This window comes from Mastacembelus armatus, chromosome 19, assembly GCF_900324485.2.
Source record: "Mastacembelus armatus chromosome 19, fMasArm1.2, whole genome shotgun sequence".
Lineage (NCBI taxonomy): Eukaryota > Metazoa > Chordata > Actinopteri > Synbranchiformes > Mastacembelidae > Mastacembelus > Mastacembelus armatus.
Window position 1 is genome coordinate 7,328,468 of NC_046651.1, and position 15,852 is coordinate 7,344,319.

The 15,852-nt window shown below is 40.5% G+C and overlaps 1 protein-coding gene across 10 annotated transcripts in view; it reads left to right on the top strand.

Moving 5' to 3' along the window:
• mrtfab (myocardin related transcription factor Ab) overlaps positions 1-15,852 on the top strand; it is a 39,236-nt gene that overhangs the window by 2,493 nt on the left and 20,891 nt on the right. For 8 of the 10 annotated variants that reach the window (XM_026314828.2, XM_026314833.2, XM_026314829.1 and 5 more), the window contains exon 1: positions 13,789-14,430. In XM_026314828.2, coding sequence (XP_026170613.1) covers positions 14,295-14,430 — 136 coding nt within the window. In that variant the 5' untranslated portion in view covers positions 13,789-14,294. Of the gene's footprint in view, positions 1-1,270; positions 1,457-13,788; positions 14,431-15,852 lie in introns of those variants that run through there. The other 2 variants (XM_026314830.1, XM_026314838.1) reach the window with 1 other exon arrangement.

Below are 15,852 nucleotides of genomic sequence, written 5' to 3' on the forward strand. Positions count from 1 at the left end.
ACAGCACGGCAGCATGTCCTGCATTTGTAAATAACTTAGTGATTGGCTGCCACAGAGCCAGTCACAGAGCCAGTGATTGGCTCTGCTCAGTCCACAGTGTGTTTATTAAAGGAAGATAACCAGTTACACCAGGCTTACTCCAGTAAATCAGGAAAATCTGTTCAGTAAAGCAGGTTTAAATAAATGCAACCTGAGTTACAATGGAAAAAGTATCCCTCCAAACTAGTCTGATCTGACACAGGCTCGTTTTTAGGTTTAGCATCAAGCTTAACCAGTTTGTATTACAAATGTACCTTCCAGTCTAAAACAGTGTTTCACAGCTATACCTCATTATAGCCCAACTGTGAGCACATGTCAAACTGCATCATGTCAAAATATTGACACAGTTGGTGTCATTTTAATGTTACGTAAATAACTTAGGTAAAGTTTCAGTATACATTTTTTTTGCAAATGTTGCACAGTGAAATGAAAAAGTTCCTGGTGGTGTGAATTTAATTTGCCATCATTGTAGTGAGCTCCAAATGATGCTAGACGGTGGTTTGTTACCTTTGGACAGAACCAGCATAGTTTCTCACTGTTTTTAGTTTTTGTGCTAAGCTGAGAGACTGCTGTTAGCAGTAGCTTTATATTTCCACCATACTGCTCATTTAATTCTTGATCCTTGTAAGATAATCAACATATCTCTCAAAATGTTAAACTTTTATTTAAGCTATGATCCTACAGTTCTTAAGCAAGGCTTGAGTGTATGGAAATCACACTGGGTTTGAGGAAAAAATGAAAGCAGAAAAAAACCCCTAAACAGAGTTCTGTCTTTCAGTGGCCACAGCAACAGTTGTAAAAGCTCATACATGCAAATTATTCTGTGATGGTTGCCTTAATTCCCAACCTAGAGCTATTGTTTTATTCTCCCCTTTTCCAGGTGTGTGTGTACGTGAGAGAGTGACTGTTTGTATGTGAGTGCGTAAGTGTGTGTATAAGGCAGGCAGGTAGGCTGACAGACAGAGAAAACTATTCACTTTTTGATTCGTTGTAACTTGTGAAAATGGCTGGGTACGATTTATCTTTTTTTATTTCATGGCTTTCTTCAATACTCAACTGATAAACATTTTAAGTGAAAATGCATTGTTTCTGTGTCTGATAAATAGGGATATTCTAGCTGCAGATTGCAGCTTAATTAAATTAAGAATTGCAGATTATTCTTTGTAGTTGCCATCCTAATATCACATGGACCCTTTTGATGAGTCTGTTACCTATTATATTTTTGCCACAGGTCTCTCCATCACCCTGGTAGGGTTACACCCACAGAAAGGGGAGGAGCCACGTCCTGGCAGTATGGAAGCCACTGGGACGCCAGGCTCTGCACCAAGCCCTCAGAGCGAGGCCGTGACCAATGAGCTCCAGGAGTTGTCCCTTCAGCCTGCTCCCAACCTGTTGCCTCTACAGGAGCGCAAGAATGGTGAGACAGTGATACATGCAAACTTTTTCTTATTCATTGAATAAGCCCAGCCTTGTTACCCAGCCTGGTAACAACACCCCTTTGCATATTTTTAATGTAAGGCTAGTTTTGACCTCAGCACAAACTTAGGCAAAAGAATCTAAAAACATTGTTTACATATGAAAACTACAAATCTACAGTACTGTCTTGTGGCAGTTTTCAAAATCTTTCTTCCTCCCTCCCTTGGTGGTTAACAGCATTTTACATTTAAACCAGCTTCTGTCACGGAGTAAGACATACACTGCCTGGTTACTCTTCTTCTTGTCTCTGTTAAACCTCTGTTCTTTCAAATGGGGTTTCGTTTAGTCTTAGTCTGTCTCTGCACAATGTCCGACTTAGCAGTACTTGCCTGCAGCACTCCACTGCATCCTTTCATGCGCATATGTTCTGTCCACAGGCTTAGTAGTCAGGTGATAGAGTGCAGTCTAGCAGACATGTGGGGCAAACTGTGTTGGCTTTTTGCCCTATTTCTTGTCTTGGCTCTTGACCTGATTTTATAAAACAAACTTACCAAAACACGGTCTGTTCTCATAAGAAATGTTATAAAGATAGCAGGCAAGGACTCATCCCTGTTGACTATTGTGTGTGGACATATGTAAACATATGTACTATTATATACTGCACATCTTTCTTTCTTGGGTTTTGGAACAGTTATTTTGCTGGGTGAATTTACAGAAAACACTGTTCAGTCACTTTACAGATCCTGAATGCCAACACTTCCAGCTCAAGCGAATATTTTGGCTTAGCACTGCTCATCATTGACAAAAGTGGCCCATTTCCAATGTAAATTCCTCAACCTAAAAGAGTGCATAAAGAATATGTTACATAAGTTGAGGCTGAGTAGAAAGTGGGAAAACAAGACACTTTTGTGAGAGAAATTAAATGTCAGATGTGTCTCTACATATTTTTTTTATTTATTTTTTTTATTCATTTGTCAGTGGGGAACTCATCACAGAGGGTGTTTAAAGGCCTGGGGAGACAAAGAGATTTGAGTGCTCAGGTGAAACTCTGTGTACACGGAGAAGACTGCATGGAGTAAAGTCTCCAGAAAGAACGGGGTGAAGGAGCTGCTGTACCTAATTGGCTTGCTCCTCTGCGCTAACCTCCAGTTACGGTAGATTAGAGTGTGCTGCATGTTTGCAGTGTGGATTTAAGGCTGTAGGCTCTTTTTGTGTCTGGGGATAGCTTAGAGCTGAGAGTACATGGCTCTCTGTGCAGAGGGACATGCAGCAGCTTTGTTTGCTTCAAATCATAGTGGAGAACACAACATTGCTGCATTTATGTGTTTGATTTGTTAGACTGCCAAAGTACAAGTGGACCAGAGCCTACAAAAAGAAGTCACAAACACCCCCAAAATAGCTCATTTAGGGACAGTTTTGTCATCATGGCTTTAGGTGATAAAAAATCAGTCTGATTCAAGACTTTGGAAGTTCAGCGTAATATCCTGTCTGCTCCAATTCATAGCTGAATGTGGGTAAATAAATGTATTTAGCAACAATTTTACCATTATGTCTTTTTTCATTCAAACTTGCTGATTCTTTGTTGTTAGATGAATAGATTTTCAGGTTTCTCTGTTTTTGCATTACATGTTTTTCTTTTTTTGACAATATGCAAGTTTATATCTTCAATATAAAAAAGCTTCTGAAAGCTTTCCTCCAAATTAGATACAGTCAGTGTGTTTGAGCAAAGATATCACAGCTCTGCTCGGCCCTGCGACAGTGTAACTGTTGCACATATACACACACCTCACTATATCAGAGAAATCACCCACATTAGCCATTGTTCCCAGCTGGGTGTTGGCCGCCCGAGTTTGTGGAGGAACAGTTGGGTGAATGGCTGGTGATTTATCGGGAAAGAAAGGTTAGTCAGGGTTGGACCATTAATGATTTACTGACTTCGGGGGGTGGTCAAACAGCTGCAGACAAAAATAATAAATACAGTAAAAATGTACTGCCGAAAAGGAAGCTGAGGCCCAGTACAGTTAGAAGTGACTGCAATTTAAGTAATAAAAAAAGAAGCTTTATTTATGCTATTAGTATTTTAGGCAGTGTTTACCTTAAGAGTTTCCCAAAAGTTGTCCTGTGGATTCTTGCCACAAACTTGACCACATTTACCTCACAGAAGCGCACACACACACACACATTTTCTTACACAGCCTCAGGCCACCACTCCCATATTCAAAGCCCTGTTCTTATGGGCCTGTTTCTTCCACACATTATTCTGCTAGTCAAACTCAGGCAGCTAACTCTAGCATGAAGATACTTTCATAGCACTGTGGAGATCCATGTCATGTAACTGCAGGAGCATTTGTACATGTATACATTTGTGTCAGTGAGACAGAATGGAATGTCCCCATAGACCAGCTCATTAAAGCTTTATCTCCACACCAAGTTACGCAACCCGTTTATTTCACCAAGTTCCTTCCTCAGTAATGGATAAATGCTGGGGAATTTTTTGTTAAACACTCAGGCGGATGTAAAGACAGGTGACGTTTTTCAGGATTAGGATCAGAGACAGATTTTTAGGTTCATGTGCACTAGTGTGCATGAATCTGTGTGTGAGAGCATGTTAACATTGTTACAAAACATTAGGGCTCACACAGCAGAGCGCAATTAACATTTCCTGTCTTCCCAGTCACAAACCTGTCTCTGAATTGTTCCACAGCAAACAAAAGTGATCGTGCTACACTATGCGATCGAGATTGAAGCTTCTTTGAGTGTGGGAGTGAGCAGCAGTAGAAGGGGGAGGGAAGGGGAAAAGGAGAGGAGGGCGAGGTCATGTCTTAAATGACATTATTGCATAACTTCTCAGTGAGGGAACAGAAGGAAAGTGAGGGAAAATGGAAAGCAAGAAAGGAGGGGGTGTGTTAGTTGTTCTTGAGGAGGTGAGGTTTGGCTCCAGCTTGTTTTTGTTCTTTGTGAAGTTTTACTTTTAAACTGGCGGTGAAAGGTTTTTTTTTTTTGTTTTTTTTTTGTTTGTTTTTTTTTGTTTTCCTGAAGAAATTCTCATAAAAGTGAAAAAATGATATGGAGACACTGAAACCCGTGTATGGACCTTGCTGCAATCCAAGGTGCATTAAGCGACAGACACGCAGACCTACACATACCCTCTCTGCCGGGGCGTGCACACACTTGTAGAAAGGCGAGGGACTGTGAGGTGCTGTGCTCCCAGTGGAGTACCAGCTGTTGGTGAGAGGACACCTGTTTAATGTGGCTTTTCTGTCGCTGGACTTCTCCTCAGCCCTCTGCTGCTGTTGTGTTTTCTGTTTGGTTTTTTTTTTCCACCCTTTTGACTGTGCTTGTACCGGGACTATGAACTCCTGAACTTGCCGGGAGGGTGACTTCAGCATGGTGCAGTGGGATATGACTATCCAGTCAGGTAAAGTCAATTTCTGTATGCTGTATTGTGTTTTCCTAACTTTGAAAAATAATGACAGTGACTGGACATTACCTGTGAAGTCTAACACTAAACAGCTTTGGCTAATAGTAATGGTATGTCTGAGTAATGTTACGTTTTCACAACTGTTACTGCAGAGCAGTCATTGTCATATAAGCAGCTCCTAAGGCTGCAGTTTCAGTATATCTAACAATTACTAATGCATGCTAGTTTCATTGGAAGCTTGCATAATGAGGGGCCACTAAACTGCTGCTACAAAGAAAAAGGAATTCAAATATACTGACAAGTTCCCTGATGTTATAAAATTTAATGATTTTTGTAGAGCCAGCCCAAAAGCAGTTTTGCCCAAGTTGGTGTAACAAAACTTCAAGGATTTACCTCAGAGGGTCTCCGGAACAAGGGGAGCAGTCAGGGCTGTGTGGCCAGTTTTGCAGGGTCTCTCAAGATCAGAACTAGACAGATGAGGGGGTTGAGCAGGTCAAAGGGTTTGGTTGATGAATTGGGTTTTCTCAGAAACTGACAGCTCCCCCTTCACTCAGAGCAGCTGTCAACTGTCCAACCAAGGTACTGCTGCTCCCTAAGAACTGGCAGCTGACCACAGTCCAGGAAAGGCTGTAGAGCTGGAGGTTAGCGGAGGAAGGAGGAATAGAGAAAGCCCAGGCTTGCTGAGGGAGACTGGGGACAGGAAGAAAAGTAGGTTAGAGGTATCACAGACTCTGCTCCAGATTTAAGTGGAAATGACCCACTCTTTTCCGTCAGAACATATTGTTCCAGATCATGACACAGACTGCAGCTACTGCAACTAGACTCTAAAGAGAATTTTAAAAGATAAATGCAACAAGACATTGTCAGCACTGTTTTCAGGAGTCCTCACCGGTGAAGTTTATTGGACTGTGCATTTTTTTGTTTCAGTCAGACACTACAGGAGCTGAGTTCACCAACTAGTACACCTCTGAGCCGGGTTAATCAGACAAATTGATTGCTTCATTGTTTTGATTTTGATTGAAAACTTGCAGACTCTTTGGCCGCAGGTGCATAGACTAGGAGAAAAGTCTGATCTGGAAATGAAACATCTTTAGAGCCTAATTGAGCTACGCTGATTTTGTTGACCATTGTCACACTAAAGAAACTTTAGTTGTTTTTGCCTTTGAACAAATAGCCACCAAGGAACTGCAGTTTGGTTGTAGATACCATGAGTTCCTCAAACAAAGGGCGATGGCAGTATGACTTTTAGAAAGTGATCATGAAAAGGCTAAAAATAAAGGGTTGAAATCAGATGAGTGAAGTTTTGAATTCTCACTAAAGCAGAAACAGATACAGATAATGTCCCGTATTACTTCTAGCCTTACATAATGATAATAGATGGCCCATGGGTCACACTGATGTTCCATCATTGGTGCTGGGCTGTGGTCAACAGGAGCAAGGAATAACAAGTTGCAGAAACAAAAAATGAACCCACACAGCCAGATTCTTACACTGTAAGTGCAGTATTAAAGAAGCCAGTGCTAGATATGTAACCTGGTTGAAGCTAGCCGAGCCCAGCAGTGATTCAGGGAGGCTCATGGTACTGTTATGTAACAGACTGGGAGGCTGCCAGCAACAGAGGCCCCAAAGCATTCTGTCAGGCTGAGAGTAGGAGGGGAGTATGGGAGATAGGCCAATAGAGGATGAGAAAGAGGAGGAATATGTATAGAGTTAAGAGAGAATAATGAAGAATTGTAAAACAGGAATAGAGAAAAGTACAGTGTGTAAAAAAAAAAAAAAAAACACCATAGAACTGGACATGGGGATTGAAGGAAGTGTCATGTTTAACTGTATTTCAAACACACAGCTGCAGTCCAGCTGCATGTCTGCTGGCCTCTGTGACACTGACTGTCAATCCAGTAGATAATCTTCAAATTATCAGGATTATTGTGTCATTAAGAAAGAATACATGGTTGGTACAATTCTTAATAAAAGACATCAAGGTTAATATATTATAAATAATGTTCTATGGTAATTCTCCTTTGAGTATGTATGTTCCCTTGGAAGAGTCCATTCCTTTATTTGATTATAGATAGAGGATTAAGTGGTATGGCATAATAAACTGCAGCACAAATCAACAGGCTAAGTCTAAACCAAATGTCGTAGTTTTTCGTGAATGTAAACTCATCTCAGTCTAATAAACATACAGAAACATATTTATGCAACTGAGGCAAGCTCTGCAAGAGACTTAAATCTAAAATGTGTCCACTGCACCACGCACCCACCCACAGTCTATGTATGACTCACTAGGACACACACACTTCACAAATCATGTCACTGGCAGGACCTGGACATGCACTCACAGGCTTTGGTAGCCTTCTGTTTTTCACAGTGTGTCCTGACAGCAAAGTATTTCAACAAGCACTAACACACTCCCGTCTTTGATTTGCGATCCAGTAAATTCCTGTTAGATAATGAGAAGTGCAAGAGCATAGCCAAACAGCCTCACTCAGATCTGCAGCCTAAAGCTAAAAAAAAGAGCTTCGTAGTTCTGCTCACAGCAACAGTAACATGGTGCCTACACACCCACAGGTACAAGCCCACTCATGTAGCTCAGGGTTCTTTAGAGAATGGGATCATATAACATACACTTCAGGGCATGCAAGCTCACAACAGTCCTTAAACATGCAGAAGTGAGCAGATAAGCCTGCATGCATCTGTTGCTCATCACACAGACACATTCTTAAAAAACATGCTGCATACATTGTTAGGTGTGCAGGTATTTGAATGGCTTGGGCAAAACTGGTGGGTAGCAAAACTGAATATTAATGCAGTGTCTTGTACAGACAACATACTGCAGTCAGAGTGCCATTTGTTTTAATGAGATTGGTGTACTGGTGTAAAATCACAGCAGTAGTCTTGCATTCTAATGTATGGCAGCACAAGCTCTAATGCTACAACTAGTTTTTAGAGGGGATAACTAAGAAATGCTATATTAAGTTACTCTTAGAGAGGTATTATTTTGAAGCGTAGATGCTCTAATGGTCTGTTCTTAAAGACAAATCAACATTGTCCACTGAAAACCCTGTACTTTTAAAACTTGAACTCTGTGTGTGTACACACACAGTTCCTGTTGACGTCTCCTTGAGTTGGTTTAGTTTGTGCCTTGTGTGGAACTTGTGTGGAACTTGCTGTGGTGTTTCTGAATAATAGAACAGCCATTTGTCTGTGACTCACCTGCTGACAACAAATGTGGCTCACTTAATGTTAGCTGATGAACGTCACAGAGGTCAGTGTGAGCTGACAGGACCCTTGTTTTGTTAGGATGACTCAGACGTCGAGCCATGTGCAGGAGAATGCAGTGGTGTGGAAGAAGTAAGAACTATAGCTTCGCAAGGCATAGCTACATTATTTGGCATGTATTAGACATTTTCATAGATGCAAATACTGTAATGTAACTGAATATTATTCAACCATTGAAGGATAGTTCTGCTTGATGTGGACGCAAGTGTGTGAATCAAGCTGTGTCTCTTGTATACAAACAGGAAACACTGTTGATAACAGTAGATGTCCTCAAGTGTCACCACATTCCAGAGATTCCAGGGACAATCGTGACGGCTCAGCTCCTGTCCCGTCACATTGTTACTCTCCATGATTGCAGCACATGGCCACTAGTGTACCCTCTGTTATATCAGAGTAAAGTACACAGCTGTTTGTGCTTGAATTGAAATTCCCATGGTATTAGGGAGTCGTCATGGTCATTCGATATCTCTGCATTCTCGCATTCATGAGTGTTGAACAGATCTGTGTTGTGTCTTTATTAGCCCCAGTCATGTAGATTTTTCTAAACAAAGAAACCTTAGAACATCTTTTTAAACTGCTCTGTATAAAATGCACACTTCATTTAACTTGAATGTCTCACAGTTAAAATAGAAAGCTGTGCCCTCATTAAAGGTTGGTGTCTAATAAAAACCCTGTCATTTCGGCCGCTGAAGCAAATTAACAGCCAGGCTTTTATTAGATGATATGTACAGTAACAGAAAGAGGAGAGCAGGGGAAAGAAGGAAGAAGTGGAATATAAAATCACAAACATGAACCTTAAGGAAACCATTTACAAGAACACACACATACAGTATGGAAAATACTTTGTTGTACCCTGGCCATGAAACATGAAACCACATACTCTTCCACTTTGGCTACCTTTAATCTTTTCCCATTCTGCCCAGGAGTCTGTTCTTGTAGGACTGAAATGTAAACCAGTCATAAAGGATAAAAGAAGGCAGTGTTTCCTCCTTTAAGTAGGGTAAGAGGTTATGGGGTTTCAATAAAAATTATTTTCAAATGTTCACGTTATGTAATAGTCTGTTAGAAAGCAGTCATCACCGCACAGGGAACACCCTTAACCAGTTCTAGTACTCTGTTTTTCCCTCTCTCTGAAAACCTCATTTGCTAAGCATGACCTCCCCTCCTATTTCTGCCTATTCTGTTTTACGTGAAGGCTCATGTTACCAGATGCTAACAGTGGCTCTATTTTTCATTCGACACTTGTGCTTTTCTCTGTCCTTCATCAGTGTACAATTAGACCATAGTTGGACTACTTTTTATTAACAGGATCTGACAAGGTGAGGGGGTGGCGCTGCAGGCTGGTTAACAAAGGATCTCTGACCATGCTGAAGAGACTGTTAAAAGGCGCTCCATTAGTTTGCTCAGTACCATTTTTATGCACTCACATTCAAAATTTCCTGTAATATTCTTTGTCTGGGTGACTTTTTTTAAGCTTCTTAAAATCATATTTTTGTGTTCCCTTTATTAGTTGTTAGTAACTTGGGAAGGTTTGAAAGAAAAAAAAATACATTTTATCACAACTTGTTTTATTTTTGTCATTTCTCTAGATTATCATAACACTGTGCTGGTAAAGCAATTGCTGGGATAAAATGGTCCTACAAGTCACAAGTAAAAGCAGTCAAATGAGCATATATGTTGAAAACAAAAATCCATAACAGTTTGACTTTGAACCCGCAGTGTATGTAAGGTTTCCTTTACAGTGACTGATGATTAGTAACATTAGGTGTGCTCACTTTCAGTTTTATGCCCAGATAAAATGATTGTCTGGCCATGGTTGTTTCCTTTTTAGATCAGACGATCAGATTTGCCTGAATGTCTGACCGTAGCTGTTTCCTTTTTAGATTCAGAGATCTCAGCAATTCATTTAGTGATCAAAGTGTTATATTTATGTGCTTCTTCCTAGAAGAAATTGCATTAGTAAAAATCTATATCTTACAAAACAAAACTCTTATTGAAGCAGCTAGCCAATCTTGCTGAAGTCTACCATTAGGTTAGCTAGAGATTATGCATCAGCTATCCCAGAAGGCCTTGTATACTTGCTTCATCACATAAAACATAGGAACAGTTGGCTTTACAAGCCTCTGGCAGTGAGTTTAACTCTTCTGTGACATACAGACTGAGCACAATAAGTGACTAAGTGCATGCTTGGTATAGTAGTGTTTACGTCAAGTTTTGTGCCAGATTCCAGCATCCTTTCCTTTGGTTAAACGTAAAGCAGCCATGCAGACACCAGTCTCCTCAGTGTGAACATCTCAGTTCAGATATAAATAACTAGAATCCTTAGTCTGCATTGCTTTACAGTGCAAAAATGTCAACAGATCAAGAAATCCCAGGTCTGATTTCAGTGTTGCTCAGGCAAATGCAAAGAGTGCTGGTAAATTCCACTGTGTGTGTGGGGGGGTGGGGGGGAAATCCAGGAAGTACAAATTAAAAAACACCTCCTGTTTTCTCTGCTGGAATGTTAATGGCCAGTCTGACCTGGCAGACTGACGCTCAGCCTGGTTGGTTTCTCAGCTGGTCAGGTTTGGTTGGGTTTATCTGTGTGGTGCATTCTTCATCCACCTGTGATGTAGGTAAAGCCTCTTGTGGCTAAACGTTCACTAGTTCAAACATCCTGAAAACTATAAGCGAAATATATCCCTTGGTGTAGTGCCAATATGTCACTTGAGATTCCATACAGATAGCCTTTCTGATTCTTTTAATGTTTGGGCAATGAGTATTGTTACCCTTTTTTAAGTGAGTAAAATATACCAAAACTGCTTGACGCATTAGTGCTGAATTCAGAATGCTGCCCAAATAAAGTTTTTTTCTTTTAAGAAATATCAGGTCAGTGATCAAGTAAACCTGCCCCGGATTCCCACTAAGAATTCAGTGTCAGCTTTGCATATTTGACAGTAGTTAGATCAATGTGATAGATCACTTGCATACTGTGAGACAGATGCTGGTTTACCATTTATAGACACACTTATTTCACCAACATTAGACTGCAAAATATACATATATGTGCCGATGACACATCATTGGTAAACCATCTTAATTTAATGGCCGTATGATTATGAAAATAAATTAAAAATAAAACAGATGTGCGTATATGTCAGTAGGAGGCCAAGGTAGATAGATAGATAGATAGATAGATAGATAGATAGATAGTTTTCACGGAGGATGTTGTTGAGTTCCAGTGATAACACTGGATGGAAATTCTCAGTCTCATTTCTGAGAATTTTCTGTACAGGCTTCGTGTGGCTCACCTGAACCAGGCTTGCTTGTTCTTGTTTTTTACAGATGATTACGGTGAAAAATGTTTGGGATGCTACAGTGGTAGTGGACTAACAATGATAATGTACTGCACTTTGCACAGTTAAGCCTGGTGACAGGTTTGTGTCCAGACAATCAGTCTTTCGAAGATATTTAGACCCATACTTTTTAATATTTGTGTTGAGTCAAAGTATGCTAATATATATATTTTTGTCTGTTGCCTGTTCCCTTTCCAAACCGAACTGGAAATGAGTTGATTTCATACAAAAAAGAAAAATGGCAAAAGCTGGTATGTTTAGATATCATTTTTCAAAAAACAGTGCCCTTGCTGGTCCAGGTGACAATGACTTTAACATGTGGGGGAGTGTTTCTTGTACTTATGCATCTGCAGGAAGTCTCTGAGTCTTGATTTCAGCAAGACTTTCATACAGTAATTATATCCTGCCTACTTCCACAAAAAAGCGTTTTCTTTTTACTACTTCTTTTTTTAAATCCCAGAAATGTTTTCCAGCGAACGATTAAAAAAAAAAACTTAGATAAGGATGTCCAAGGACAAATGACTGGAATGTTCTAAAACCACAGCTATGACAGCTAATGTTTTTTTAAATAAATAAATAATGGTATATATTTTTAAACATTGGAAAGAGGAGCTGGTGCACTCATTGTAAAAATTTAAATTTATATAGTGCTTTGTTTTATAACCCAAATACCTGCAAACCTAATGATGTCATATATCTGCACTGTGCTTTGCCAATACCACATAGATAGTTGTGATACTATACTAAAATATTCCCTAATTTCTTATTCAAGCATGGACAAGTCATAGGAAACATCATAACTGCACTACCCACACTATGGACATCATGCATTAAAACTATAAAAAAAAAAAACTCCCCCGGAAATTGCTAAACTCCATGGTCAAAGTAACGATGGCAGTTCTTAAACAACACAGGGTTTGTGCTTTACTACTAAGCTGTAAATTGCCATTCCCACATGGGGTTTATATTAACCATGGCAGTTTGGTTCCTGTGTTTGTTTTATGAGGTATACACTAATGAAAGTAATGCAGTTGTGTTTTAAACATGGAATATCCTGGAACTGTAGGAAAACTGTTGTAAAAATAGTCAAATTCTGTTGATTCTGGCTACCATGAAGATGAAAAACATGTGATGGCATGTTGTGTGTCACTTTACGATATGTGTATGTGTGTTACTGAGATTGGCTCTTTCTGCAACAGCGACATCCTAATCCCAGTGCGTGTTGTCATCTCAGTGTTTCCTGTCCAGACTGTGAATCATAACAGCAGGTGGACTTTAATCACACACTCACAACAAACAGCTATTGTAGATACCAGCCACTGTTTGTTCAAGGTGTTGTCTGTGTTTTCAGGTGCACGGGTGTCACCTGGTTTACTGTATTGTCATCTGTGATGTCATCCAAAATGCTGAGGTTTTATATGTGTTATTATTACTCAAGCCACTGGTTTGCTAATAAGTGTGAGAGCTATTTTTGTTTGTTTCCTCTCTCATAAAACATTGATTCAGTCGAAGGAAATGGGGCTTAAAGTTTGTATGTGTGTGCCTCAAAGAAACCTTACCCTGTGAGTGCACAGGTGATACCAAGCTGAATATAGCCCCCTTATGGCCAGCTGGCCTTGCTATTTAAAACAGTAGAAGTGGGAGGGGGTGGTCAGCATTTTGCAGTAGAAAGTTGGATGGTGGTACTGGACTGCAAAAGAATCAGTTTTTCAACTTTGGAATCCATCTTCTTGGAAGAGTTTTATCCCTTCTCAGGACATATTTTATTGAGCCTATGGTTGAGGTGCCTTTTCTCAGAGACACACTGTTCCAAATAATATTTGAGTATTGCAGTGGTTATTAATCATTCACTCTAAAAGTTGTGTGATTCATTCCAGCATCATATTTAACTTAGCATATTGACAAAGGGCAATTATATTGGATAAGGTTATCACTGAAAACAGTTGATGCACTTTGTCAAATTGAGAGTGTCCATGAATCACTTTTTTGTGAGCAGGTCTGCTTATTTAGAAGTGTAGAGACAGTGTTAAAGAACAGATTGCGTCATCAGTGGTGCTGTAATTTTGGTCTTTAGGGTGTTTGTGTGTATATTTTTCACCAGGAGAACGTTTACATGTGGCAGCCCTCCTCACCCTGTAGCACTGAATGAATTTCAACAGCTGAGACGGAGAACTTTATCGGCAGCGATTGTGTGCGTGCGTGCGTGTGTGACAGAGAGAGAGAGAGAGAGTAAGAGAGAGAGAGATTCTGGAGGAGCTGCAACCAGAGCAGTCTCTCTGGGTTCTCTCTCTGCCGAGCTCACTACTGTCCTCTCTTCCTGCGCTACTGGCCTCTTTTCAGTTTTGCTCCCCTTAACTCCCTGGTTCTTTTCATCTGCAACTTGCCCTGTGGATTTCTTTCCCCCGTCACTCTGAGAAGCCTTTGCGGAGCAGTACTGTCGTGACTTGCCGGCTGCCACTGCAAGGGAAGGAGAGAGCAGGAGGAAGAAGAGAGAGAAAAGCTGAGACAGACCAATCGATTACTCTAGTACAGAGGAGAGAGCCACTGGATAAGGAGCGGCAGGAGCAGCGTTTTTCCTAGTCATTTTGGTTGACAGTTTTTCTTTAACCTGTTTGTCAGTTTTGTGAAGCAATTGTTTCACATCCCACCCTAATTAAAAGGACAGCTTGGATAGCTTTGGCACATTTAGGCGCTCTTTTTTCCTTCCCTTTGTAACCAAAACTGCCAACATTTGTGACTTGGGAGGAGGAGGAGGACCTGTTTTGATTGAGAAGTTCAATGTCTGCCAATCATCCATCTGAATGATAATGCTGGACACCAACCATTGCCTGTCCCTTGAGCCCTCCCCTCTGGGCTCTCCTCCAATGGGAGATGACATGGAGAAGGCAGGACTGAAGATGGATCATGACAGACATGTCTATCACAGCCTGAAAGAAGGTGGGCAATCTGAAGCTGCACATAGTCAGCAGAGATGCAAGCTATCTGATATGATCTGTGTTTATGTCCCTCAGTCTACAGGGTCATATCAATACTATATGGCTTTATATTAATAGTTAAAGGGATGTGCTAAAGATATGGGGGTGATATGGTTGAGTGACAGAAGGCAGTTGAAGTAATTTTAAGAGGTTTCTGATAAAATGAGACCATAAATGATAAACTAGATCAATGTATTAAAGTGAGGGCGATTACAGGAGTAAACTATTAAGCCTGTTATGGTGAGGTCACATTGCTTATTGCTTCAGGATTAAAGGTGGCATTATCATGTAAATGCACACATTCTTGTTTACAGCCAAAGTTAATCACAAAAACACTTTGTGTGTATCCTTAACTATCCTTAAACTATCTACTTCAGAATATTAGGCACCAGATTTGAAAGTATTTGGTTTCATTAAGGATTCAGAATGCTATGCAGTCCCTACCACAACAGGCTGTATCAAATACAGTGGTGTGACACTTACTGCTACTGTACATTCTGAACGCACTCAGGGGCATACAAAACATCTTGTCTCATTAAAATGGAAAAATCAAAGCAGCCAACAGTGAAATTTGAAATATAGCCTAATTTGGAATGGTTACAGTCAATGCAACAGTAAAACAAGCCTGTATTTATTTATAACTAACATTACAGGAGTCATAGATGACCGACCACAGATGAAACAAAACATTCCTGTGAGGTTACAATGATGGAAGAGAGAGGAACTCTACAGAACAGAGAGGGAATAGAAGTACAAAATGTATGACATTAATACAGTATTGTATATATGTTTCTCTGACACTACAGTCATGCATGTTGCTAACTGTTCAACTGCCGAATTCTTCAAGGAAAGCACACATCATGTCTACAGAAAGCAGGAAGTGGCAAGCACTACATTAAGCCATGCTTTTGACTCTTGTTGCTTGAACTCTATGATAATTAGTATTCACCACAACCATTCTTGTTGTCATTTGGATTCCCTGCACAGTGCAGCAGTGCAAAGACAGTGGGAGTGATTCCAAGGTGTTAATGGCCTCAACCTTGTATTGTTTCTGTCCTCTAGCCTCTTTCCATTCTCACCTCACCACATGTGAGACATTTGGTGTGGTCATCTCTCCACAGACGCAGTCAGATTGAGCTACTGGGCAAATGATGAGCCCAGACAGGACAGCATTAGTAGGCATTTCCAATGCCAGTACCAAGTGTCATGTCTTCTCAGAGCATGTGTGTGTCCTGGGCTAGTAGTTTTGTTCACTGGTATGTATGTGTCAGAGCCAACACATATGGGTGAGAAAGTGGATGCATGTAGCAGTCTGCCTGTGTGTCTGTGGTCATGGCGGGTGTGTGTAGGCTTAGCTGTGCCAAGTTTGGGGTCTTTGGGGACA